This window comes from Drosophila hydei, unplaced genomic scaffold (genome assembly GCF_003285905.1).
Source record: "Drosophila hydei strain 15085-1641.00,03,60 unplaced genomic scaffold, DhydRS2 tig00000001-arrow-pilon, whole genome shotgun sequence".
NCBI classification, from domain to species: Eukaryota; Metazoa; Arthropoda; class Insecta; order Diptera; family Drosophilidae; genus Drosophila; species Drosophila hydei.
Window position 1 is genome coordinate 13,894,098 of NW_022045643.1, and position 27,661 is coordinate 13,921,758.

General features: G+C 41.9%; 2 protein-coding genes across 2 annotated transcripts; both read right to left on the minus strand.

Annotated features, from left to right (window-relative positions):
- LOC111597461 lies at positions 1 to 26,518 on the minus strand. Its single transcript, XM_023312210.2, has 7 exons — positions 25,789 to 26,518; positions 13,456 to 13,651; positions 3,216 to 3,474; positions 2,876 to 3,132; positions 2,482 to 2,709; positions 2,263 to 2,414; positions 1 to 2,199 (listed from the first exon to the last, which is right to left on the minus strand). The coding sequence occupies exons 1-7, from the start codon at positions 25,921 to 25,923 to the stop codon at positions 151 to 153; spliced, it is 3,276 nt and encodes a 1,091-aa protein (XP_023167978.2). The 5' UTR covers positions 25,924 to 26,518; the 3' UTR covers positions 1 to 150.
- Positions 11,195 to 13,434, minus strand: LOC111597462. Its single transcript, XM_023312211.2, has one exon. The coding sequence runs from the start codon at positions 13,356 to 13,358 to the stop codon at positions 12,324 to 12,326; it is 1,035 nt and encodes a 344-aa protein (XP_023167979.2). The 5' UTR covers positions 13,359 to 13,434; the 3' UTR covers positions 11,195 to 12,323.
- Positions 26,519 to 27,661: the final 1,143 nt, after the last annotated feature.

Below are 27,661 nucleotides of genomic sequence, written 5' to 3' on the forward strand. Positions count from 1 at the left end.
TCAAAAATTTAGTTCAAATTTTGCTTGCTGCTGCTCGTCTAAGGTTTCGCTTGATTATGCTAAGTTGAAGCGGCCTCCTGGGCCAACAGAGCTGCTCTGTTGACTAGAGGCGCCTGCACTACTCTCTATATCTTTCTCTCTGATATCTAACTAGACCATGCCAAAGTCGGTGCACACGGTGGGGGCTGTTGTTGCCGCTGCCGCCGTTGCCGTCTGGTTATTCTGTTGCTTTTCCTGCGCATTGCTGACTGCAACTGCAGCTGCCGCCGCTGCTGCCATGTTCAGCTCCACGAGCGTGTCGATACTGTTGAGGCTCACTCCTTGGAGTATTTTGCGCGCCGCTAGCGACGTAAAGTTAAAGGATAGATCCGTGAGACTGGGGAAATTGTAGAGGTCCTCGTTGCCAGCTCCCAGCACGTTGCCCATGCCATGTTGCTCTAGGGACTCCTTCGTGAGACTCAGTCGCCTATCCATGGCCTCCTTGTCGATGGCCTTGTCATTTGCATGGTCCTTCAGCGCCAGATTGGGCTCGCTGCCCAGCGGATTGCTAGACTTATGCAGCAGGTGCGCCAGCGCCAGCTCATCGCCATTCATGGTGCACTTCTGTAGCTGGCACACGGACTCATAGCAAAGATTCTTCAGATCGCTGCTGCTGTTCATGAGCTTGTGGTTGCTCTGCGACGGTGCCAGGTCCTTGGACTGTTTCTCATAGAAATGCAAGTTACCCACTGAGCCGGCTATTTCGAAGTCCTGGTTGGCCAAGGCAGCCAATTTCAGCGGGTGCTGCTGTTGCTGCTCCCCACATGGCGAGTTCGGCTGCGATTCATTCTTGAGCACGTTGTTCTTGTAGGCGATGCCATTGGCCAGCTGCAGGCACAACTTGCGGCTGTTGTTCATGGTGCCCTCGTTGTTGGTGTTCTTGGCGTACTTGCCGCCATCATAGGAGGGCGTCTCTGTTGCCGTATTTTCCGGGGAGCTCTCGCTGATGAATGAAATGGAATCGCACGTCTCCGAGTTGGCCTCCGTCTCGCTCAGCGGATGTTCTGGTACCGACTCGGGCCTAACTGGTGTGGATGTGGCCATTGGCACAGTTACAGCTGCAGCAGCTGCTGCTGTTGTCTGCTTGGAAAGTGTCTTCTTGATGATCTCGCCCTTCTCATTCGTCATGGTCTCATTGTTAATGATGAATACGTTCGAGTTCTCCAACATTTTGCCATTCTCCAAGGTGATGACGCTCCTGACCGGCGAGTTCTGCACAAAGATTTTGGTGCTGGGTATGCTTTGGCCGCCGCCACTGGAGCTGGTGGTCACCTGCAGCGTAATGGAGTTATTGCTGTTCGAATTGGGCACGCCATTAGCACTGCAACTCGTGGGGTAGCTGAGCTCCTCCAGTATGCGACTGGGCGTGCTCGCGCGTTGCCTCTGCGCTTGCGCCTGCGCTTCTGCTACGCGCGCTCTCATCGCCTGATGGCGCGGCGTGCCACGGGGCGAGCCATTTAGCAGCAGTATGGAACGCGTGCTGCCATTTGTGGTTGTGGCTGGCGCCACTACAGCCGTGTTCGTGGAGCACTGTGAGTCCAGACTAGAGTGGCCGCTGGTCTTCTGGCTGAATGAAACCTTTCCGCTGTCAATGCTGGACGGGCCGCTGGCAAGCATTGACGTCTTGCAGGACTCCAGACTGGAGGGCCCGCTGCTCTGCAGACTGCGATAGGCAGTCTTGTTGTCCGAGCAGCCATTCAGCATGATTAGCCCATCCGCCTGCCGTTTGCCCGACGACGTGGACTTCAGCGTTGAGGAGCGAGCCGGTGAGCTCTCGAAGATGTGCTTGCCAATAACTGACTTTTGCGCTGTTTTCTGTTGCATGGACGAGGGCGTGGGCGTGGGCGCGGGCGTAGCAGTGTGCAGACGCGAGAGCGTCGCCGAAGAGTGATTTATTTTGGTGTGATTGACGGCGTTGCCGTTGCCGTTGCCGCTGGCGCTGCTGCTGGCTGGGATGGACTGAGTGGAACGAGGTAGCGAACTGCTGCAGTAGACGGGCGACCGGCGGCGTATGGGAGAGCAGTCCCTGGAGGATATCAGGAACGTCGACTCGCTGGACATGTGCCGACGATGGCGGCGCGGCAGTGTCGACGATCGCTGGCTCAGCTCGGAGCCATCGTAGAACGTCGAATTGGAAAGCGTATGAACAGACGGCATGTCCTGCAGCAAGACAAAAGGATTACAATCAAAAAGTTGACGCCATTGGACGTGGCAGCAGCTTACGTGATCTGCGGTTTGGGTGCCCACGCTATGCAAGTGGACGGCGCGCGTGTTGAACCACTCGGCGGGTGGAAACTGTGCCGAGTACGTCTCAATTTGGCGCTGCTTGGCGCGTCCGCTGCGTCGGAACAGCCGTGAGAGCAAAGATCCTTTTTCTGCACAGGTAAAAGAATTTCACAGATAGATGATATCCTTTCAAATTCTAGCTGATGTGTTACTTACTGGGTGATGACGAATCTGTGCTTTGGTATTCCGAGCTGCTACTGTCCGTCGTGTTAAGCGTCTGAGCATAGGTTTTGGACAGGCTGCGGGTCGAGGCGCAGCGTTGCAGGCGCTTAGATGAGCCAAAGAGCCGCAAACTGTGCCGCCGCTCCAAGCTGCGTGGCGTCGGAAATGATGCACTGCGTCGCTTGGCTGCACGCGGATAAATAATCTTATCATTGGGATTACCTGTATATAAATAGAATAATAGTTAAGAAAAGACTATGACTAGATATATTTATAATATCTTTAAATGATTTCATATGAAGGAAATCTCAATCGCCTTCCAAGATATCATTATTTAAAAGGAAGAACTGCTCTTCCCAACCTTTGGCAATCATCTCAGCTGACTTACCGCCACAGATAACATCCGCCAGATTGGTTTGAATGCACTGATGCGTTAGGTCTCCATCCCGTTCCGTGGATATTTCACCGTATAGCGAGTGCAAGGCCTCCGCATTAGACATGAGCATAGTGCGTGCCTCCGGAGGAACCACGTCCTGCTGCTGCTCCTCCTCCGTCAGCTGAGAGTAGACTAGGCTGCCATTGGTGCTGTGGCCGCCATTGAGCTGGTGGTGATTGCTGCGCGGACGCGACCGACTGCGACGACGTCTGCGATAGATTTGAGAAAGCGATAAGGTCATGTGCCAACAGAAAACAGAAAACAAGAGAAAAATGTATATTTTGATGCTCACTCTGGCGTGAAGATGAAGTAACCCTTCGCTGTCTGGTAGATCTTCTGCTCCTGCATCAGCTGCGCCAGCGAATCGTAGATGACCTCTGTGGCAGGCGTGGTCATGTGAGGGAATCGGACGCCCAGTTTGCTGCGCACGTGTTCGATGGTCGCCGATTGACCCTCGGCAGTGAGGTCCATGATAACATCGCACAGTGCCTCGGGCAGCGGGGTGAATTGCCCCTGGACTGTCGGCGTCACAATGCAATCGTCAATGTCACCTGCAAATAGCGAGCCAAGGAGAGGCGGTCAGCATTGCCAGCATCTGTAAACTGGGCTACTTTTAAGGCTAATGACAGGCCTGGCAACCCAGCCGCATTTGGTCAGATAAACTTGCTCGCATTTTTTGCGCCACAGCACAAAAAAAGAAAGAAAAACAAACAGCTCAGCTTTTCGGGCGGCCACACCGGCCGAGCGAATGGTCAAAGCCTTGACTCCAAATGTCATTTTGGCATTTGATGTTACATCTGTCTCAATGCTGAGGTAATTAAACGAAGTGCCACACACATGCCTCGTGCAACTGAATGCCTGACTGGCTGAGTGGTGTGGCTAAGTGGTTTGCTCCACTTTTCAGCTGGGTGATGCTGTTGCGACCGTGAACCAGCAGAGCTTTTGCTTTTGCTTTTGCTTGCTCTCTTTTTTATTAATATTTCACTTGAGCTTCTTATCTCTGATTGAGCAACATATTTATCTTTGCTGCTCTTAACTTAATCTGCATATAGTACACATAGTTTTCATAGTTTCGCCTCGTTTTATAATTTTCTTATTGTTCATTAAATTTAATATTTGTTTTTATTATTTAATTATTAAAATTGTTTCTTCAGTGATTTTCTTGGCTGTTTTCTTTAGACATTTGTCAGCTTGTCTGTTTCTACTGTTCTCTGCTTCTCTCTCTGCTTATCTTTTGCAATCCTTTCTGCCTCTGTCGCCCTCTCTCCTCTTTACTTTTGTGAGTCTTTCTCTACTCTCTATGCACTCTATTTGGTTTTCCTATGTTTATCGATCACACCTCGGACTTGTTAAGTTATCGTTTATACTTCAGCTCACGTCTTTGCCCGCTGTATGATAGTTACATTGATCTAGGAGCGCCGCTGCCAACTACAGACAACCACACAGGTTGCCACTTGCGGCAGTTGCAAGCGTCGCCTAATATGGCATACAGAAAATAATTTTTATATTTTGCGCTGTGCTCACGCGTCGTATACTTAATTAAAATGCGCACCCAACGAATAAAAGTCACAACAACAACAACAACAACAACATCAACAGCAACGACGACGACAATAAAAATTGGACAGCTCGCATGTGCCTCAAACTTGGCTGCCGCATTGTCGCCAACAATTTGTGGAGGCGCCGCACAGTGCTTCCTACTTGCCAGCTTAACCTCTAAAATGCAGCAGCTGCAACAACAACTGCAGCAACGCCCCCGAGGCAAGCTTACACAGCACAAAGAGGAGAGAGAGAGAGCGGAGTGAGGCAGAAAGGAGGCTAGTTGTGCCACAAAATCAGACCAAGTGTGTGACGACCTCCGCTGTTGCTGTTGCCGAACTCTGTCTCCAGCTCCAGCTCCAGCTCCATCTCCGTCTTCGTCTCAGCCTCGCGGCAACAACGTCCTTGCGGTCGTTGCATAATTTTTCAAGTTTTCACTTTCTGCTGTTGCTGTTGCAGTTGCAGCTGCTGTTGTTGCTGCTATTGCTGTTGCTTATCCGGCAGCAATTTGACGCTGCAAACGCAATATCAAAATGCCATGTGGGATGACACCATCGTCAAGGACAATTAGCGCCATTTGATGGGCGACTGCGAAATGCGCCAAGCAACTCGTGTAGGCTGCCGTCCCCAAGCAACAGCCTTCACTCCATGCCACACCTGCCCCCTCGGCGCACCCGCGCCTGCACTAACACCTGCCACATTCGCACTTTCACATTGCGCACGACAAAAAATTTGTTTGCCGTTTAATCGTCCAGTTGGTGGCACTGCAATTGGATAAATTGCACTCAATCTCAATCTGTGAATGTAATGGCGAGGCGCCACTCGGTTGCTTGCACCGCCCCATTGTTGGGGCTGCTGCTGCTGTTGGCTCCCTCACTGGCAATTTATTTGCCTTGACTTATCAGCTGGCAAATTTGGTTTTGCTGCGCATTTGGCAACAACGCCCTGTCCATAAATTGCCGACGCAGTAGCCAAATTGGAGCTGCACACAAAACCCACAGCCAAAACACAAAACACACATCGTATATCATATTTGATATATCATGGCAAATATAAGTATTAGCGCTCCAGCTGCTTTGGCTGGCGGGCCAAGCATATTGCACAGCCATTGCTTCTTTGAAATAATAGTATTTAACTTGGCAGCAGCATATTGTCGTGCCTTCGCCTCTAAGGACACAGCGCGACTAATATTGCAGGCTGCGACTGTAAAACTGCAGCTGTTCGAATAGAATAAGCCTTGGTCATAGGAGAAGCACCCAGAAGCTACACAACAGGACTTAATATGCTTGGAAAATATATTCAAAGAACTGACCATATATAAAATATGTTTACAATATATTATCGTAAATCAACGGACAAGGAACAAAGAACGGACGTGATTCGATCTTCGCCGCTGCTGATTCTGCCACAGAATATACATAATTGATAAATGATTTATGCAGACTTCTTCCATATGCATTACATATTTTTTTATACTATGATAATGCACTAATATGAAGATATGTCAGATATCTCTATTTATCTTTTTTAAACGAACTAAGCTATAACATAAAATAATTCAACTTTTTCGGCATCTTGACTCAATATTAAGTATAACAAATATTAACTATATCAAAAACAAACTTTTGTTTTATTTAAAGTAGACTTTTTCTGGAATGTTATGTTACAGATTTGTAAAATATATTTTAGGCTCCAGAATTTTTTCTTTCATATAACTCTCAGCTGCTTTGACAACTTCAATATGGGAGTCGCTGTCAGCTAGGGTCAAGTTAGCATCGCTTTCCACAAAGGATTATTCCGAAAGCTTATTTTCGTTTGAGTTGTTTCGCCTCAAATTGATTGCTTGATTGATCGGGCAGCAATTGAGGACTTGTGTTCATGCAAATGATTATCTGTGCCTTTGCCCGTGCAGTTGGCAACGAAAGCCGCGCGAAATGATAATAAATATCGATAGCAAGAGCAGCGCTCCGAGGGGCGGGCCAATGTGGGGTGGTGTGGGCTTTGGGGTTATACGTGGAAAACGATTGCTGCATTTTCCCACCAACGCGATCTTGTCTTAAGCCTGCTCCCGCTGCCGTTGCTGCTGCTGGTGATGCTGCTCCTCCCTCAATCGTCTCATCCGTCTTAAGTAGAGTGAAAGTGTTGCGTTTTGCCTCGAATTGTGGACGTTGGCATTGTTAATATTGTTGCTGTTGTTGTAGCTGGTGATCTGCGTTGCTGTCAGTGTTGCATTGCAGCTTAGTTGTTGCTGTTGCTGTTGACTTGACTGCACTTTGGTTTATGTTATTGTTGTTGCTATTGCTCTGGCTTTAGCTGCGACTCCAGCTTCAGCATCAGCTCTGACTCTGGCTCTGGCTCTGTCTGTTGCCGGCGGACACATATCCTTGTGTTCAATCAAACCAAAGCGACGTCAACGCCGCCACCACGGACTTTGCATCTCTGCAATGGAGTCAAGTGTTTTGTAGCTTGAAGGTTGTTTCGTCTACCTCCCACTAAACAGCTCTCCCGCCCCCTGCCGCAGTACCTCCTTCCCTCCGTCGCTTGTTGATCGCTGTCCACCCCTCGTCACGCTGCGCAACATGCGGCAAACATTTTTACCGCTTGTACTTTGTGCCATGCATTTTTATGCAAATGTAAAATGTTTCTTGCGATTTCCAATTTTATTTTTGTTTTTGCTTTTGCTTCACCAGGCGATTTGCACACTCTGAAGTTGTTGTTGTTGTTGTTGTTGTTGTTGGCCATTACTGTGATGCAATTGCCGCGAGTTACAATAATCTTGATGTATGATTTTTTCTCTCCCTGGTTGTTATTGTTGTAGTTGTTAGTGCTTATGTTGTTTCTGCTTTTGTATTATTATTAGAAAAGAAAATAAAAAGAAAACGAATCGCATAGACTTTGATATAAAAGAGGAAATCTGCGCACCTATCGTGTTGTTGGCACATTTTCGCGTTGTTTTGTTTGATCTCATAACCGCCAGCGATTCAGCCAGCAACAACAACAACAACAGCAACAACAACGATGAATCAACAGCGACGACTGCGGACACCATAAACATTTAAACGCTGTCCATTTCGAAATAATCAATAATTTTTAGCTATCAGTGGCAATTTATTATTATTTTTTCTCCGATATTTTTGCCCCTCTGGGGAAAATCAATGGCAATCAATGGCAAGAGAGAAGTAAATAAATTAACACTTCCTTAAACGATAAACACAAAATCGCCAAAAACTAAACAAAAAACCTGAAATCAGCAATTGAGCATCAAATGCCGCATTACAATTGCAATTGATAATTGTCGTTGGGGCATCGATTGATTTTCATTTATTAATTTTAATTGCATTAGCCGACAAATGGCAAAGCAGAAACTGGCCACTGGTAAGTGGCAAGTGGCAAGTGGCAAGTGGTAACTGGGGAGGTGCCAGAGACAACTCCTAGCGGCCATTTACCAGCTTTTGAATTAAGTGAACAAATTTTCACCAAAAACTGAGAAGTAATTTGAAAGAGTGCCTTGCTTTACTGGGAGATTCCCTGAACTCTGCCTTTTAGGCATTTTGCTAACTTCTATGCATATTGCAGTCCACCTAGCCAGATAATTTCTCTATGCTATCTAATTTTCACATTGCACAGCTCTCCAGTTAGTTTTCGGATTTTCATTTCATTTTCCTTTGGTAAGCATAATTTTTAATATAATTTATGTACTTTGTTATTGTTATTGCATTCATTGGTGAAAAATCCTACGTAAAACACGATTATAGGATCTTTTAAATACCATAAGGCCAATGTTTTCGCTCATATTCCGCTTTAATGTTACAACAAAATTGTTGCCAAGAATCTCTGCTCCTTAACTAGCTGAATCCTTTCATCAAGACAGTATTTATTTAAAAACTAATTGCCAATAGCTCAACTCATCATAAGTTTATTCACTTTGTTTAAGACATTTGTACTAACATATCTCATTAGGTACAATTTTTTAAAGTAATAAAATATAAAATATAGGGTTCTTTCTATTATAAGTTCGAGCTATTGACTTCGCCTTTTAAATCTTCTATTTAAAATAAATTAGGTGTGCAGCTCCTTTATGCCAGTAAATAAGCTCAAGAATTTCAAGTATTTCATTTGTAGTTATTTGTTTATTTATCTAGAGTATATCCAGGTAATCGCAAGCCCTTTTTAGTCCACAGCTATCATTAGATGTAAACTCCATTGTCCTATCTGTAAGACCAGCTAAAACTAAGCTCAGACTCAGTTACAACCGTGAGTATCTAAATACTTTAAGCTTAAGATCTTTTTAATTTACACACGTCTCTGCATATTTAAAGTAAACTTAAGAAATTGTGAAACGGAGTCTTGAGTCTCAGTGGACCTCCCTGAGTGTGTTGCCGCCTACGCAATTCTATTGCCTGGCCAGTGTAAATCTGTATCGATATCTTATCTGACTTGGCCTGCCTCCACATCGCTGCGCAGATTTCGGCATATAGAGTGACTGCGGTAGGCGTAGCACTCACAGACGCAGTTGCAGTTGCAGTTGCACTCGCCGCTGCCGTTGCCGTTGCCGTTGCCTTTGCAGTTGCAGTCAAAAAATGTCCAGCGGCAAACGACAATCACGATTTTGTGTCTGAAATATTTTTTGCGCATTTTCAATTTCCACTTTTTGTTAAAGGGGAAAAAGGCCACGCAGTAGAGGAAAAGATACGCCTGTCCGAGCAATATGCATACCACCAATTTTTCTATATGCACAACTTTTTTGTGCATATTGCTTTTTTTATTTTGTTTCTTTGTCTTGATTTTTTTAGCAAGGCGACGCTAATTGTTTCCGTCGGTTAATAAAAATATTTCAGGCCAGTTACAAATTGAAAACAAGGCGACGGCGGCAACTGCAACTGCAACAGGGGCTGATGTTGGCTGCTGTTTATGCAACGCTTCAGTTTAGCACGACGGAGGCACAACAAAATGCAAATTGACATTTACGTGGTTGCAACACAAAAAACACCACCAACAACAAGAGCCCAGCGAGGCTGGCAAATAAGGAGCAACACGACGACAATGATGGCCAACCAAATAAAAACTTTTTGGCGACATTTTTTGGCTGAAATCTCTTGCCAAGCGCCGCCGCAGCCGCCGCCGCCGCCACCGTCGCTGCCACCGGCTGTGTTAAAGGTCAATGAGTTTTGTGCAGCGTCGGGGCACTGGACCTGAACCTGGAACTGGCTGTCGATATTCGTTGCCAAGAAATGAAAAGCAAAAAAAACTCCTTTTTTATGTCTTGGCCTGTTGTGCAATAGGGCCAAAAAAGCAAATGCGACCAATTTCATAAAAGCTTCACTCAGCTTAGATGAGCATTTATGATCATGTCCTGTTTGCTCGTAGCAGACTGCCAGCCAAATGTGGCCATCCCAGATGATTGTATGAAATGGTGGGATGTTAGCAATTTGTGGAGACAATGGAAGCAGATCGAGCTGATGTTTTCTTAGCGTGCGAGAACACTTTCTCATCAAATGGCGACTCTCTGAAGCGGAACCACTTATAAGATACAAAGCCAAAGCCAAAACCGAAGCCAAACTCGAACCCGTACTCAAACGGGTTGACCTCATTAAAGGCAGCGGCAATCAGCGGGTTGTTATACCAAGAGTCATAGTCACAGTCTGGAGCGGCTTTCCAGAACAACGAGAACAGCGAACAACAATAAAATTACAATAATCGCTTTGGCAACGCTTGGCGACGAGGCGCTGGCACTGCCTATGGCTCGAACTCTAGCTCTGGCTAGGGCGCTCAGTCTGTCTCCAACTCTGACTTTGACTTCGACGACTCCGACTCTGACTGTCGCACTTTTGGGCTGTTCAAGCGAGCATGATGAACTTGCCATGGGTCCAAAGACAATGATGAACGATAGTCGGCGATGGCGATAGCGTTAATATGAACTTAACAGTTGGAAAAAAAAAGTTGGGCGGGGGCGGGGGCTGGGGATATGGACTCGATATTGGCGCACTTCGTTGCTCTGGATACGCTTTGGCGAATTCTTTAACGATGAGTTTGTTAACCTCTTCTCGCACTTGGCCTGCCAGCGTGAAATTGACTCAAGCTTGAATCTCAGGCAGAAGCGGCTAACGGTGCGGCATTCTTAAATGAAATGCCATTATGTATATTTTTTGTGTGGGAAATGAGGAATAATGTGGCATGCAACTGGGTGTAATTTCTTTTCTTCTCTTTTTACTTCTTATTGCCATTTTTCAGTGATTTGTTTTGTTAATGTCTCAAATATTAAGTTGCGATTATCAGCCGATCAACAGCAAAAGCAACGACAACAACAACAAAAACAACAACATCAACAGCAACTATAACCACTGTCATGGCCACATTTCACTTTCAACGGGGCAACATCTCAACGAGAAATCGTGATGAAATTGATTTGCGGCTCGACTCTTAACGTTTGTCTTTCTATTCACAATCATAGTTACCGACAGCTGAAGGCAGCTACCAGCTAACTGCACCCCTCTACTACTCCAATAGCTCTTCAGCAAAAGCTGCATTATTTTCTTGCTTTCCAGCTATTTTGCATTTGCAACTAAATAACACTAACAACAACAATAACAATGAATGAATGATCATTTGTCTGTCTAGCTATTTTGATATTCCACTGTCAAATTGGCAACCGTCTGATGCCCCTACCTATGCGTCCCCACCAATCGTCTCTCTGCATTTGCCACTTTAACACGAAATCGAATTTAATTTCGTTACTTTATTTTCGTTTTATTGTTGTTGTAGTTGGTTTCTCTGTTTCTTTTATTTGGCATGTTTGCTGTCTAATTGAGCGAGAAATTATCGTTGATTGATTGTTTTGCATGCAATTTGTTATTGTTGTAGCTTTGCTGTCAAAGTCAATTATAATTCATGCATACAAAGTTGAATTGAAAAAAAAAAAACAACTGTATAGTATTTTGGCTTCCTTTAGATTCTAATTCAACAGAAAAGTGCAGCGCAACAAAAGTGTTGCTTGGGCATGCTGGCCACAAGTTGCTAACGGGTAACGACCTTGTTGCTATGCATAATGCACTGCGTGCACTGCTTGCAAATGCACTGCTTGGCTGCTTGTTTACGAATGGAATTGTCATGTTTATGGTAATTAAGAGCTAATGGGTTCTACGCCATTGCAAGCGTTAATTAACAACATAGTGGATCTGGCCGGCTAGATAGCTGCTGCTGCTATTGCTGCTGCATGCCACAACTTCAGCAGCAGCCTTAGCTCCCTTGCAACTTCGGCGTTCAGCTTGTTTGTGCAATTTATATATATATTTCCTCAATTGAATTTCACACAGATAAACTGCCCGGCAACGTTGTACTCGGCGCCTCCTTGGGGCTTCCAAATCGAAACTTATTAATTTTCAAACGAGTTCGCCAAAGGCCGGCAATGAACCAAACGTAGCAGCCAGTGACCATCGATGCCGATGCCGATGCCCATGCCGATGCCGATGCCTATGTTCGACGGTCGATACTCGATCTCGCCGGCCATTTATCAATTCATGAGTTTGGCATCGATTTGGTTGGTAGCCATGGTTCACGACAAGGTTCAAGCCAGTCATTTAACGTGAATTGCGAGTGTGAAAAAGGCAAACTGATGGCGATTGTCGGGCTCAGGAGAACCTGAGGGACTGCAAACTGGCTGGCTAGCTGACAGTGTCGCATTAGGCGTGCAGGTGTCCATTTAATTAACAGCAAACGAGCCATAACGGACTGGTCAGGCAGCCAGCATGTTCTTAGTCCCAAAATACGCGAACCGGCTCATCAAATTGTGACCAGGTGTCCTGCTGGGAGCCCCAAAAAACTGACAATGCCCATTTCACTTTAATTTCTGAACTTTCAATTTTTAATCAGAATACCTATCGTATTCAGTATTGATCAGATCGGAATCAGATTCAGTTCCTTCGCACTTCCTTTCTATTTCAAACGCACTCGTATTATTGTCTTCTTCCGAGTCGCAATCGCAATAATTAGTTTTATTGAATCCTAATCTACTGCTAAACTGGGAAATCGGCTTAATGTATTCTGCAAATAGCATATCAACCATCATATCGCAGTTACGAGTTGATTTTTTGATTTCCTTTAATTGGAGGCGAATACCGACAAGCTCATCGTTGGTCAAGGAAGCGTTCTTGTTCGCAGTGTCCCTATTACTAGACTTCGAATGTCTTAAGCTACTGGCCATTTGACTTAGGAATTTTTGATTTCTTACAGATGTTAATTGTTTGCTTGCGAGTCGCCTCAGCTCCTCTATCCACACTTGCGGAAATTGCCCACTTTCGATGCGTGTCAGTTCATCTGCCAACAATTGCCTGTCTGCGAGCGGCGTTAGTCCCTCTGCCGACAATTGGTTGCTTGCGAGTGTCGTTAATTTTTCTTCCGACAATTGTATGTTTTGAGACTCGCTCAATCCCATGATTACAGGTGTTAGTGGTTTGAGTACATTGTTCGTACTGTCTGACTCACGATTGGTATACGCAACAGACATGGGCGAGGGAAAACGAGGACAGTCGCCGCGAAGACTTGGCATGTCTAACTCCTTTTCCAGCTCGTATTGTGCTAAGGACAAGATCTGCCAGATGGAAGTGTCCGTCGCTTGCTGACCACATTTCACATTATATTTGCGCTGCTCCTCGTACATGAGCCAGCGCAGTTCATTGAGATTTTGCCAGCGTTTGAATTGCTTCCTGCGAAGCTCCTCTAGCTCTTCCGCCTGTTGCACTAACAATTTGCGGGACTTTATCTGCTGCGGCGACAGTTTCTGCACCTCATCGGGCATCAAATTCAGCCGCCGGCACCAATAAAGCACTCTCTTGCTGTTCAGCAACGTTTCGCGATAGGCAGCCAAATTCTCATCACACTTCATGCCCTCAACGTTCATTGCGGCACAGTAAACAAATTTTTTTTTATTTTAGATAATCTTACAACAAATTTATACATCGAACACCAGGACAACTAAATTTCTACTCTCGACTTACCCACAGAGCTGATAATGTAGGTGGCCGGCGGCTTGAGCACGCTGCGTGCGAAGGCGCCTCGCAGCACCTCCAGAGCGCAGGGCTCAGCAGTGACCAGTAGCATTCCCGGCGCCACATGTCCGGCATATTTAAGCGCACGTGTCGCGGCAGTCAGTGGAGCATTCCACCAGCATTGCGCATTCGCAGCAAGGAAATTCTGAAAGAACCAAACACAAATAGATTAAAAATGGCAACATGAACAACCCGCAAATAATCAAGCAAATAACTTGAAAAACTGAAAATATGTATGGTTCGGAAGTAAATTGCATTTAGTAAGATATTTGGGATCAGCTAAGCGCTGGTAAATAAAATATAGTTTTAATTTAATTAATTTTAGAACTGATTTTATTAATTTTTTTATTCCCTTTTTGGCATTACTTTAAGATCTTAATTATAACAATTTTATTTGAATGTGAACCCATATCTTCTCTGATCAAATATTTATATATTATAAAACATATTCTCTAAAACAAAGAATATAAATAGATTTGCAGGGCATTCAATATTCAGCGACTTTGAATTTATTTTTCTCGATTTCTGGGCATTTATCTTGGCAATTATTAAGCAATTATTTTGATGTGAGTTTATATCTATATCTGTACAGGTTTTTGAAGAAGAAATAGTAAAAGCTTGTGGGGCATGCACTGAAAATCTTAACTACTTCTTCAAGAAATATCGGCAATCAACAATCAACAAGATTTAATGGAGAGAATCAATTCCTGAGCTTCTTATGTGGCAGCTGAACTAATTGACAAATTGCAGTGCAGCAAGTGGCATAATTGAGTTAAACCGCCTGTATGGACTGACGGGCTGCCGGGATGTTGGCTGCTTAAGCGTTATCCATCTGTGGGCGTTCGTAGTATACCCCAAACCAAACCAGTTGGCAGCCGTCAATTAGCTAAGCGGATCGCGGCACGCCCCTCAACAAAAGACGGCCAACCATCTACCAACCGGCAACTGCAACATATTTGTTGAGTAGGCGCCACAAAGACGCTGCATCATTGCCCCAATCGTTATTGTTGTTGCTGCTGTTGTTGCTGTTACGGATGAAATGAAAAATCCTCGACACGTTCTGCCCCATATAATTCCACAGAAATGGCAGCGTTGCATTTATTTCTTTCAGTTTCTTCTGTTTTTTTTGTTATTTGCAAATTTTTTTCTATTCCCAACACTTTTCAAACTTTTAGCCGCGAGCAACAAATAAATGTCCAATTTGTGCGGTGACAGGAACACTTGAGGCACGTTTCTGATGTAAACATGGCCAGGGATCGAGCAAAAAGTCACAGGCCTAGGACAGGGCAAATGGAAACAGACAGCACCAAAGGCCGATAGCAATATGGGGGAAGGCAGGCGAGGGAGAAGTAGGCGAATATGCTAGGAAATGCATTGCTGGTTTAAAGTGCAGTCAAAGGTTTTGTCGAAGTTTCTCTTTGGTTTCACTCAGAGATTACCATTGTCGTTTCTTTTATAGTTTCACGCTAATGAACATCACCCAGTTTTATTTTTGTGGTCGCTGCGATTTGACCTTTTCGATGCCATTTCTCGATGTGGTCACTCCTTGGCTTTAATGTCGCCAGTGCATCGAGTGTTATACAATGGAGATGCTGGCCAACCAGCTTGGGGCGCTCGACTAATGCATGAGCTGGCGCAAAAATTAACTCGTCATTGCCTGATGCAGTCGTCAGCGCAATCATTTGACTCCCTCCAGACACACATCCACACACACACACCCGTTCGTACACAAAGATATCGCCCAGCCCATAGCAAAGGGGGCGTCTTTGGCTGTCACGCGCCGCCATCAGATGACAACGTCCAAGCTGCATTATCTATGCAATCATAATCCGAGACTGAGCCTCTGCTCACTAATTTCTGCTCCATCATCATCAGCATCTACATCAGCATCAGCATCTGCATCAACATCAGCACGAGACCTGAAGGCAGGCGTAGCAGGCAGTGAAGCTGATGGCATCCCAAAATGTTTATGTCTTTGTCGTGGTTCATTTTCGTTGTGAAATGTTCAGTTTTGGTTTTTGGGCTTTCGGAAGTAATGCGAAACTTTTAATAATCGAATTAAAAGTGCACGCCGCTGGCGTCTGCTATGAAAGTCTTTAAACTTTAACTTAAAACTGACTTTGGCGTTTTCTCATCGCCTGCTACTTTTGCCGTTGCGGCTGCTGTTTGATGGCGCTTTCATTGGACTTTTACTTAATGCCAAGCTATGGAAAACTTAGCAACTAATACTCCCACCAAATACAAGACAAAAAGAAAAAATCAGTAAAAATTTTAAGCCCGCGCCGTGCGGTGGCTTTAAAAAGACAAAACTATCACCAGACTGCAGCTCAGAGATGAGTTTACTCGAGCCGAGACGAGTCAAGTCGAGTGGTGGCAGCAGCGTTCGGGTTCGGTGGGGTGATGCTGTGGCAGCTCATGTGGCTAAGTGCAGTTGAATCTTTCACTGTGTGTATGCCGCTCTTAAAGATAATAACAATCTGCAAACAAATGTACAACAGCCAGGCAGCCGGGCTGCCAAGATTTGAGGACGCGCGCTTAATAGAGTTATGATGAAGTATAATAATCCTTGACCTTACCACTAACAACAATCAACTGGCTGCAGCCACTTTTAGGGGGAAAAAAAAAACAAACTAAAGAAAAATATAATAGAGATAAAAGTCACAAAACGTTTTGTTTTCTGTTGAAGGTTTCTTCCAATTTAGAAATTGTTTGCTTCTCCATTTTCACAGTCACTGGGAACCATTAATGATGTTTAAGAAAGCAGAAACTAAAAGTTGTCGCATGACAACAAATCTTAGCTAAAATAATTATTATATACATTCAGAATAATACAATTTATTGTTTTATTATTTTATAGCAACGCAGTCATATTTCACAGCTTTAAAAATGAGCTGACAGTATTTCGAGCTCAGATAATTATCTTTCTAGTTGTAAGTTGACAAATAAATACAGTTTCTCAAACAGCTGTAAGCTCTTATTATCTAACACACATGACTTATAAATATCATTGGCAAAATAGCAGTAAAGAAAATTACACAAATTAAAAGTTTAGGCCGAGGCTTAAATGCCATCCTCTGCCATAAGTAAATATATAATCGATAATTAAAACTATTCGCTACACTTTACAGTAACATCATTAGCTTTATATATAAATATATATAAGAACTATTCGTATTTATATAACTAATGAGTTCTCGTAAGTTTCTGAGCAGTTCCCATTTGTCTTGCCTCGTGCTCATTCACACAATTAGAGAACGCGTTCCATCCCACGTTTTGCAAGTCTCAGTTCTATCTGAGGGCTTCATCTTTGTTATTTGTCTGGTCATTGCATGCCGTGGTCAATGGCTGTCGTTGTGTTGCGGACTGTGGTGCTCGGGTCGAAGTTCTGTTTAGTCCATAAAACTAAGCGCTTGTCGGAAGCGGCTGCTTGCATAAATATGCGAGCACAATTCCAATCAATGCGGCAACTGATAAGCGCACAAATTGCATAGTCCAGAGGGGCGCAACGCCCACTGCAGATAGAGCAACCCTTGGCTGGGTGGTGGGAGGTGGGAGCTGAAAGCAGGGGTGAAGTGGGCGGCGTCTTTACAGATTCTCGGCAATTTGCACTGCTCTTAAACTGCCAACTCGATTTGGTAAGCCGGCCGTATGCCTTAGGCATTGACTGTGGTCGACCCAGAGGGTTGTGACTGGGTGCTGCCGAGTTCATTGACCAGAGGCCACAAAATCTAGTCTTGGCTTGCACATGCGATTTGTTTTATTAGTTTTTGCCGAGGGCTTAAGCAATGTTTGTATTGCCAAAACAAATTGCAATGGCAGCTGCTGGCAAAAGTCTTTGGTAGGTCTGGCACACATAAAAAGCATGTATATATATAGGTGATATTTGGCAACCCTTTGGCTCCAGCGACCAGCAATTAATAACAAATATCAACTCTACTCTGCCCAACTGAAAAGCCAACTGAAGTCAATTCAATTCGAATTGATTTGAATTCCACTCTTTAAGCTGCAACTTATTTCGTGGTCCTACCCTTTTGGCAGAAAAGCCCATTTGTCTATCTGCTGGCCTGCCAGTTGTTTGCAAACTTTGCGAATTGCAAAACTTCTGGCAAATAAATCTGCACCATTCAATGAAAATAAAAAACAATGTAAAAATATCAGCTGCTCAAAATCAGCGCTTCAATTTAAAACCGAAGCGTGAAAAGTCTATTAGGTTGACGCGACGTTCGAAAAACTGTGGGAACAATGAAGTCTGCGCCAGTCTGCTCCAGTCAGCTCCAATTCCAGTCAGACATCCACTTACTCCCACTCCCCCCCACCGTGATGGACTTGCCCCATAAGCTTTTGTAGCTGCCTCCGCGTTGCACCTGTTTACTTGGGTTCTTTCGCTACTTTTAACTTTGATTTGCTGTAGTGGCTGTTGCTGCGCTGACTGCCCTTGTTATACCCTATCTGCAAGTGCAATGCGACCTGGTCTAATATATGTAATATAGAAAAGTAAGTGGATTAAGAAATTACTTGATTATGTTTTATGTTTTAAAAGATTTGTATCCAACAAATATTGTAGAAATATATTTAATCTAATATTTATAATTTAATCTAATATATAAAAGCCATTTAATATTTGGAATTAATAATTGACATTTTTGACATATTTGACAACTAAACTAATTTTATATAGTTTCTCTAGCAAATCTATCTATTTATGCTGTCTTCTAATTGCTAGTTTATGTGCTTAAAAATTATGTTGAAATAGTTTTTAAATATTGCTTGAGTAGTCAGTGAGAAGGCAATCAGATTTCTGCCTTGGCAAGTCGAGGAATATATTTGTATTATTTGAGTAAGTAAAGTATCGCATAGCAAAGGTATTACAGCGTGAACTACTCCCAACTAGCTATTCTTATTGCAATTGTTGTTACTTTTGCTGATGGTAGTTGCTCTTGCTATTGTTGCTGCTGTTGATGCCTTTTGTATTTTGGCGTTGATGCGCAGCTGGCACTTGCTGAAATGTCTGGCCGGATTGGCTGCGGGCTATGTCATTCATAGCAGTTTGTTAAATAGCTGCTGCTGCTGCTGCTGCTTGCATAAATACAAATACAATATGTATCTATATCTGTATCTGTATCGGTATCCCTATTTGTATCTATATCTATAGCCGTGCATTTGTAACCATGTGTCTGGCACTTAGCACGCAACTTCCCAGTATGCTCTTCGCCGCGCTGGCTGTCATTCAATCAATCTGGACATCATGCAATGCTAAGGCATTAAATATGAGTAGCAGCACTCATTTTCCACATTATATACATTTGGCCCGTCCAAACCTTTCCTGGTCTGTCTCCCGTTTTCGGTTGTCAACATTTAATGGGAATAGTTGAGACTGCTGTCAGAAATTCTAATTGGAATGTAATGCTAATTCACACACACACACATATATATTTATATAAATATGTGTCTGTATATAAAAGTGATAATCAAGTTAAATTTAATCCAACTAGCAATTTAGTTATTGAGTCTTAATTAAAGTGCCAGCATTCGTAATGTGAGATATCTCGAAATATCAATTAAATGACTCCATTTGTGGCAAATGAGAGAAGTCATTGGATTTACTTTAGATTGTGGCCTTCATAGTTGAATGGCTACAAATATTGCTATTATTATTGAGCTTCTCAGTCGTCGACCTAATTGAGATAGTCGTTTTATATCATACTCATAGTAGATTTATTAGATAAGTATAATTTAACTACATATTTAATGATGAGTTTTTGTCAAGAAGGTTATTTCATAGTGGAAATAAGAGAAAGCGACAGTAAGTCCGAGTACATGTGTAAATAAACACGACTAATGTAAACACTCTATACGAAAGTAATCAAGTTTACGGCAGCAAGTCTTTTCGAATGTGAGCTTTAAATAGAACTGAAAACTGAGGCAGTAAAAAGTCAAAGTCGCTGCAAAACCACTATAGAAAACGAGCTAGAGAACAGGTAGAGCACAGGTAGAGCCAACGGCTGTTGAGTCGACAACTACTCTGAGCCAAAGACCTGAATGTCAACCAAGCCAAATTAACTAATTTGACTTTTTTAAAGAAGATGTAAATAAAGTTAGACTTACAATTCATAATAGAGTTAATCTTATACATATATGTATATCACATTCATAATTTCTCTTTGCCTGTATTTATATAGTATTCGTAATTGAAATTTGCAGCTAGGAATAGAAAACTCTTTTACAAATATAAGAAATCCATTTCCTGTCTTAGTCAGAATTAATTTTAGCTCAACAACAACAAATTTAAGGCTTCATAAAATTTATAAATATTTTGTATAACATTCATGAAATTTTTTATCAACATTTTAACAAAATGAAAATCTGTTGCTTTTGTCAGTTACACATGATACACCTATTATGGTATTTAATTTAATTTAATTTATTCGTTCTAGATTAAGAAATACCAATTAAATATGTAGTTATAATTGATATTGTCTAATTTGTTTATATATATAGCTCGTTAACTATCTGCCAATTTAAAGCTTCCTTATGGCAGCAGTTTTAGAGAAAATTGAACAAAAACTTGAACTGGGTAAATAGTTTAATTAACTTTTGCCATACTAAGGTACAGCGGAAAATATTTTGTCTAATATCCGTTGCCAAACAGCTAGCAGACACAACAAAAGCTGAGCAACTCTCAATATACATATATTGCACATGTCTGCGATTTGTGCCGGGCGCCGAATGCCAAATGCCGTATGCCGAGTACACAGCACCGAGTCTCGACTGCCGTGGGGCGCAATTATTGTCGCCGGCGTGACTTGAACTCAAGCAGTTGCCACTTGGCCGGCGGACATTGGACACTCGACAAAGCACACACCATACACAACACACAACACAAATTGTGGACTGGACGTAATCCAAGACGACCTTGTGTCGTCTTTGGGGTTCATCAGTGGGCTTGCATAATCCACAATTTGAAAATGTGCGCGGCCCACACTCAATTTACGCTGCTCTCTTTTGTCGGCGACGATTTGTTTGTTTTCCAATCAAATTAGGCTCTTAACGCAATTGCAAATGAAATCGAAATTAAGATCAATTATGCTATAAAGCGCTTGCCAACGCTAACCAATTAAAAGCATTCAACTTTAACTCGAGCTGGGCGACAATAAATAAATTTACGTTTAAAAGTTGCCCCATCGTTAAAAGTTTCATTTAACTCAATCAACGCTATGGAGGGGAGTTCCATGCATTAGCAAAAGCCAGAGAGAGAGAGAGAGCGAGTGGGGGGCTTGAGGAAGGGGAACAATCAAAGCCTATAACAATTCGAGTTGCCGCGTGCCGATAAATCAATTTGCTTGGCTCGCTTCGTCTTTGCTTTATTTTCATTTTGATTGCACATGAAATTGTATTTGATTAGCTACAGGCCGGAAAGTAGCTTCGAGTCATTGGAGTCGAACTGCGGCACTCAGTGAGGGGCGGCAACGGGGCAAAATGGATTTATTTAACAAGCTGAGACCGCTGGAGAATGGCGGCGCGTTGGCTACGGACCAGGCCAGATCAAGATCGCAGCCAACACCGACTGCAACTGAAACAGGAACAGTTTATATTGAGACTCCAAGCACCTAACAGCTAACAGTTTACTGCTCCTGGCCGGTTCTACGTGAATCGCCACTTCATTTCACTTTTCAACCATTTGTATTTCCATTACCATTAACATTAACATTTTCATTGCCAAATTTCATGCTGTGGCATTGAGTAAGTCGTGGGGCTATATTTCTCGATTCTATGACGCAATTTGCATTCGAATATATGTGGCGTTCTCTCGTCTGACCGTAAAAGTCAAACTATCATGAAATATATTAAAACTAATAAAAATAAAAAACCCCATGAAATACAAAACAAGTTGTTTGAGTTCAAGTCATTTGCATGAGCAAAAATTGTACAAAACAAAAACCAAATGCGTTGACGACTAACAAATGGTTCAGAGATCATTCTGGCTGGTCGCAGATCACTAGCTGTTTATTTTGCATGTTGCTTTGGCTAAAGCTTCGCTTTAATATATTGTTGCTCAAAGGGGCGTCAATTAGCTGTCTCTATAAAAACATCATCTTACTCTATTCGAGTATCTCATAAACAATTGATATTATTTTCGAGGGCATGGCACGTTGCTAAGTTCCATACATATTTTATTGCTGCTAAGCATATGTTGACCTAAACATATAATCAATATAAAACTAAGATATATTTTATATACTTTGACTCAATATTTGTGTATGAAATAGTTAACTGTTTAATAAGTAAAATACTGACGTAAGTTTCATAATGATGCTGGAAAATTTTATTGGTGAAATTTACGTTATTTATCATAGGAACACTAATTTTTTATATATGCCTGTCATAAAAAACTATTTATTTGGTTATGTGGCTTAACTTAAGATTTTCCATTTTAAAAGTCATATTTAATGAGTTTTCAATAGAGTGCCCAGGCGCGTAAATTTCGTCACACCGATATGCTCATATTTTCTCATCATTCTCTACCCGGAAGCTAACTTTTGAAATTTACCATTTAAATTATATATACACACATACTGAAGAGTAGCTGTCCCTGGCAAACGCCCTTAACATACAAAGAAATACATATATATATGCGAATAAAATTTAATTGTATATATTTCTTTGTATACTATATACATATATTTTTTGTATGCTATATATATAAGTATATATACACACATTTAACATTAACTTCTACCATAGGCTTAGTCCCTTTCAAGCTATAACTCCCTCTCCATTACGGCCCAGCCCTACATAATTCACACTTGATTGCAGTTGAACACAATATGAAACGACATTAAAAGAGCGAGCAAAGAACTTTATCATGACTGTTTCACTAGAGCAGTTTCTTATGCGCATAGCTCGTGAACTCAGCTTGAGCTACTTCCTGTTCTCTCACATAATTTTCAATAAATTTGATGCATTTCTTGGGCTTGCCCCAATTTGGCCTTGTTTATAGTTTGGCCCCAAATATTAACAACGTTTCTGGCCTCTTCCGATTCATATTCAGGGCACGCTTCGTACTGCTCTTATCTCGACAGACGACGACATACATGAGAGACCATACAAAACGATGCCGAAGCACGTATTATTAATTAGCACACATGCCCCCTCCGACTGGGAAGCCCGTTTGATATGTGAATAAGTGTTGAGTGTGTGTGCGCATGAGTGTGTGCAACGTATGGAAATGTAAATGAAAACGGCAACAGAAAACTCAAGGGAATTACTTATGCGACAATGTTTTGGCATGCGAAATGCAAGGAAAAATATATATCGTATATATATAAACGTATATATAGCAGTAAATTACAAGTAAAGTAAATAAAAATAAAAGATAGGAAGGCGGCTGCCTCTTTGAAGTGTCTCTGTTGACCAACTCACGAACATTTGTTAGTCATTTAAATGCCAATTTCACAATACTTAAGAGAACTGTAGTAAGCAATCAAGCAAACCAACAGCTATATATTCAGAAAGAAGAAGATGAAACACGAAAATAAAAAATATTTATTGAGTTCTGTGAATATTTACGAAATTACGCAAATTTCTTCAAGTTTACTAATTGCGGTGCTTAAAAAAATATGTGCATATAAAAATGATTTATAAGCGTATTAGCAGTTCATGAATATATTTATAAACATGAAAACAAATTGAAGACTCATGTGATTCACCTACAACTACAATCAATAGTTAGAAAGTGCGTTAGTACGGCTAAGGCCAGGTAGTTAATCGACTCAGCCTGTTCTCAGGCTATTGCATTTGTCTGTATTACTCATAGCTATTACGATGTTTTCCCATGGAACTTAGAACTAGTTTTTCTATATGTAAACAGAGATATACGTCGTCATCATAATGTATAAATTACAATTTTTAAATCATTAATATAACATTACGAAGAACATTTAAGATGTATTTTTCTTAATGTATTTGAGGTGCTGAACCCAAAATATTATTTTAATTTTTTTATTTTTTTGTGTATAGTTATATATTCTAAAATACTCCTCTAAACCCCTTTTTCGTTTTGCAAGTATGACGTATCGTCCGATCAAAGGGACTGGCCAAAACAACGGCATAAGTCAGACTGAAAGAAATTAAATACACTCTACAGGGCAAAGTGTTCAAAAAGTCCAGCACATCAAATAGTTGACATAATATGAGAAGTATGGTATTCCTCTAAGATATTCATATACCATTCAGACCAAATAATCAACTTCAATTTCATGTAACGTAAGCAATAATTGACAAAACAAATTAGAGCTAAATAATTCAAAATAAAAAGGAATTGAACATTTCATATATATTTTTGAATACAGAATTTAATTAAGTTAGCAAATAACTAAGATATACAAAATAATAATGCATAAAACATTTTATTACTCAAGGTAGTGAAAGCATGTAGGGACATCGAAGTTGCGCGTTATCGACTACATAATACTCGTTTACTGCACATGACCATTACAATTTTCTCGAAAATCAAATTTTTTGAATTTAAGTTTAGCAAACTTTAGTGCTTTTAGCTCTAAAACTAGGGAATAAATAGTTTTCTTTGCATTTGCCTATATCTAGTAGACGGAGATAGATCTTTTTTGATATATTTAGCAAGGATACCTAATTATCAATTGTCCAAGGCTCCAGCTACTGAATTTTTAGAGTTAAAGCTGTTTCCGAATTACTCTTAATAGGGATATCTTAAACTCGAAACAGATTTCAAGTCCACAGCGAAGTGGTTTGGGTTCATGCAGACAAACAGTCAGATGTGAACGGGTTTAACAAAATATGTTCTATAGTCTGTGCTAGTTAACTAATATCACAAATAAATTAAGTAATTTGTAGCAAATGCGGCCTAAAAATAGACTCAACTTAAGTTGTTATTTGCTTAGTATTATATTTTTTTATTATTATTTTTAGGCTAATTTGAAATGCTACGTAAATTAACGCTTCAGACTTGAACTTGACAATGACGTCATGCAGCAATCAAGTTGCAATAAACAATGAAAAGAACAACATAACAATAAAAACTCAGCCACTGAAAACTGAATAAAAATCTGTCGGAACAGCGCGGTAAAACAAAAATAGCATGAAATAGAAACAAATTCAAAAACTAATTTAAATTTCAAATTCGTAGTCAACGCTGTAGAAAATTGTTGGAAACCAGAGCTGAATGGCAAATTCACAATTTCGATTGCTTTTAGTGGTGTGATTAATAATGAACTTCATGAATATGAGATTCGAGTGATTTATTTGCCATTGCGCTTATCTGTTGCAAGTTGCCAGTTGCAAGTTGCAGCTTATAGCAGCCTTTTTTATGGGGCATGAGCTGCAAAAAAGGGACCAACTGGCTGCCAACTTCTTTCAAAGTCATCAATAAAAGTCGAAGATAATAAAAAAAGGACACGAGCTTCAACTACTGGGGATATATATATTTACTTATATATATATATATAATATATGTCAAAGTACAAGCAAGTTGCAGTTGCAGGCAAATTCAGTGTCGGCCTGTAGTAGTTGTTGTGGATTGTCTAGTCTAAGCGACGCCAACAGATTTGCAGTAATTTTCAGTGTAAACTGCCAACTGGCAACTAGCAAATGGAATATGGCAAAACCTGTGCTCCATCGTTCCAAGTCATTTGTCGTCATGGGAAGTGCGCATAATGCGTAAAAAAGCAACTCACAGGGCGACCTTGAACTGAAGTTTCATACAAATGTGTAAGCATACATACAAAAATATTAAACAGCTTCACTCGTATAACCGATTTCTGCAATGCCTATTTTTAAGCTTTAATCCGATTTAAATCTTTGTGTTTATCTTTTGCATATTCATTTATTACTTTAAAAAAAAGTCAACAAAAGTCATTTAAGCCTTTTAAGCTTAACTCTTTCTCGCTCTCTCTTTTATGTTAACTATCTGCAACAGCGATCTTCATACACATATCTGCGGGCTTTAGCCATTTGGGAACTTTAAGCGAAAACTTGCGAATCTCTTTTGTGAATCACTTGTTCAAGTTACAAGCCAGGCCTCCCCATCTCTCATTCTCGTACATCCTCACACACTTTGTGGCGCTGATGCGCCGTCTGAGCACTGAACGCTGAACACTGGACACTGGACAGTGGACAGTGGACAGCGGACAGTGGACAGTGGACAGTGGTTTTGCCTGTGGACCAGACAACCAGTTGTGTCCATAAACCAGTTCGCAATTCACAGCTAGCTGCTGGCAGTTCTTCTGTGGCAACATTCGTTCAACTCACCTGAAATATCATATATCCCGAGTCGTACATCCAAAAGTCCTCGGGCGTGTGGCCCGGCTTGCTCAGCTGGATGGCCAGGCAGCGCTGTAGTATGAGGCGACAGCGCTGCGGACCACCGGGCGACTTGGTGCCCATTGCGTTGCGATTGCGATTTTTTGTCTAAAAATAACACGAGACGCGCCGAAACGCCGGAGACCGGAGACCAGATATCGGAGAGTGAAGTTCAAGTTGCAGCTTATTTGTGGGGCGGTTAGATTCGCTTGTTTTTGTTGTTGTTTGATTTTTATTTTTTTTTTGTTTTCTTTTCTTTTTCAACTTTTTTTTGTGCGTTCAAAGCTTCACTTTTAATGGTCAACGAAAAACAAAAGAGAAGAACTTAAGGAAGAAGCAAGAACGAAACTCGTATTAAACTGTCGGGCGATTGGTTGTTTGGCTGGTTGTTTGTTTGATGCTGTTGTTGTTGTTGTTGTTACATTTTTGTTTTCGCACACTTTTGTTTTCGACTTTGTTGCTCTTTGCTTTATGGCTTTTACTTTGACTCGCATGAACTTTTGTGCTGAAGCGACGACACAACAAATAAACGCAACGACGCGGCGCACGCGCAGCTACTAACGCAAGCAACGAACGTCAAGGCAAAAGAAACAGCGAGCACAGCGCGAGTGGGAACCGTTCGTACCCAGCGACAAAAACCAACTGAGCGCCAATTGCTCTGCTGTTGCTGTCGCTGTCTCTGCCTCTGCCGCTGCCGCTGCCGCTGCCTCTGTCGCTGCTGTTGCTGTTACTTCTCACGATGGCTGTTGCTGTTGCTGCTGTTGTCGCACAGCACGAGCGCCAACGAACTGACAGCGACGCGAGCTGCTTCGGCTGCGCAAGTGGCGTTTGCATTGGCGGTTCGCTTGTTTTTTCGCACACATTTGGAGAGTCTCGACTTTGAAGTTTTGCCTGCCTGGTTGGAGACTTTTTGCTGCTTGCTGCGGCTTGCTGAAATGACAACCACAATCAAAACGAGAAGCGGCATTAAAACCTTGATTATAAAATCAATTAGGTGAACCAAGAAAAATAGTCTATAAAAAAGTATTATAAATAATCATAAGTGCGACGTCTTGGCGTCTACAATTGCTCCTAATATTATTATTATTATTAGCATCATCATCATTAGCAATAAACCTTAACGGTACGCCAAAAATTTTTGCCAACTGTTTGGACATAAAAGATTTCTGAATTCTCCCACCAACGGTTGCTGCTCATTTCCTGTCCAAATTACCGGATATACTAACGACTACAAATGGATTAATTAAAAACAAAACCTGTAACATGGATTTCAACTGTTTTTTAAGGTATATATTACATTACGTATACATATTATATACATATTATATATATATATATTATATATACATATAAGAATACTTATGTTAATATTCAAAGATTTTACAGATATAAATGTGGCATATGGAATTCAATTTGCATGCTAGGAAATGCCAGACGCAGATTGCCTTTAATTGCGCATACGCCATGTACGACGAATGTCAATCAACGATTGCCTTTTTCCTCAATGTATGTATAAACTGTCATAGACGTACAACAGGCGATCAAAAATGGCTAGGAAAAACAGTGCGTCAGCATTAGAAATTTACATTGACAATTATCAGATTTCGAGCTTGGGAGATTTTACACGATTATTCGATTCGTGTCGCGTTGCCAGTCGCTTATCTCTGGCATTTGTCGCACATTCATCTTCCGAATTCGGTCAATGCGCGCGCCAGGGACATAAAAAGACGAGTGGCGAGAGAAGAGAGACAAGAAAGAGCAGAGTGCTGCGACTGGAAATGGAGCTGGGAGAGAGCAAGGCCCTCGCACTCTTACTCACATT

What these genes read in the sequence shown, in the direction of transcription:
- LOC111597461 (XM_023312210.2), bottom strand. Translation starts at nt 25,923, where the DNA reads ATGGGCACCAAGTCGCCCGGTGGTCCGCAGCGCTGTCGCCTCATACTA. An exon ending in TACTTCATCTTCACGCCAGA is followed by an intron (nt 3,133 to 3,215) that starts GTGAGCATCAAA and finishes AATCTATCGCAG; the next exon opens with ACGTCGTCGCAGTCGGTCGC. An exon ending in GCACCCAAACCGCAGATCAC is followed by an intron (nt 2,200 to 2,262) that starts GTAAGCTGCTGC and finishes GTCTTGCTGCAG; the next exon opens with GACATGCCGTCTGTTCATAC.
- LOC111597462 (XM_023312211.2), bottom strand. Translation starts at nt 13,358, where the DNA reads ATGAACGTTGAGGGCATGAAGTGTGATGAGAATTTGGCTGCCTATCGC.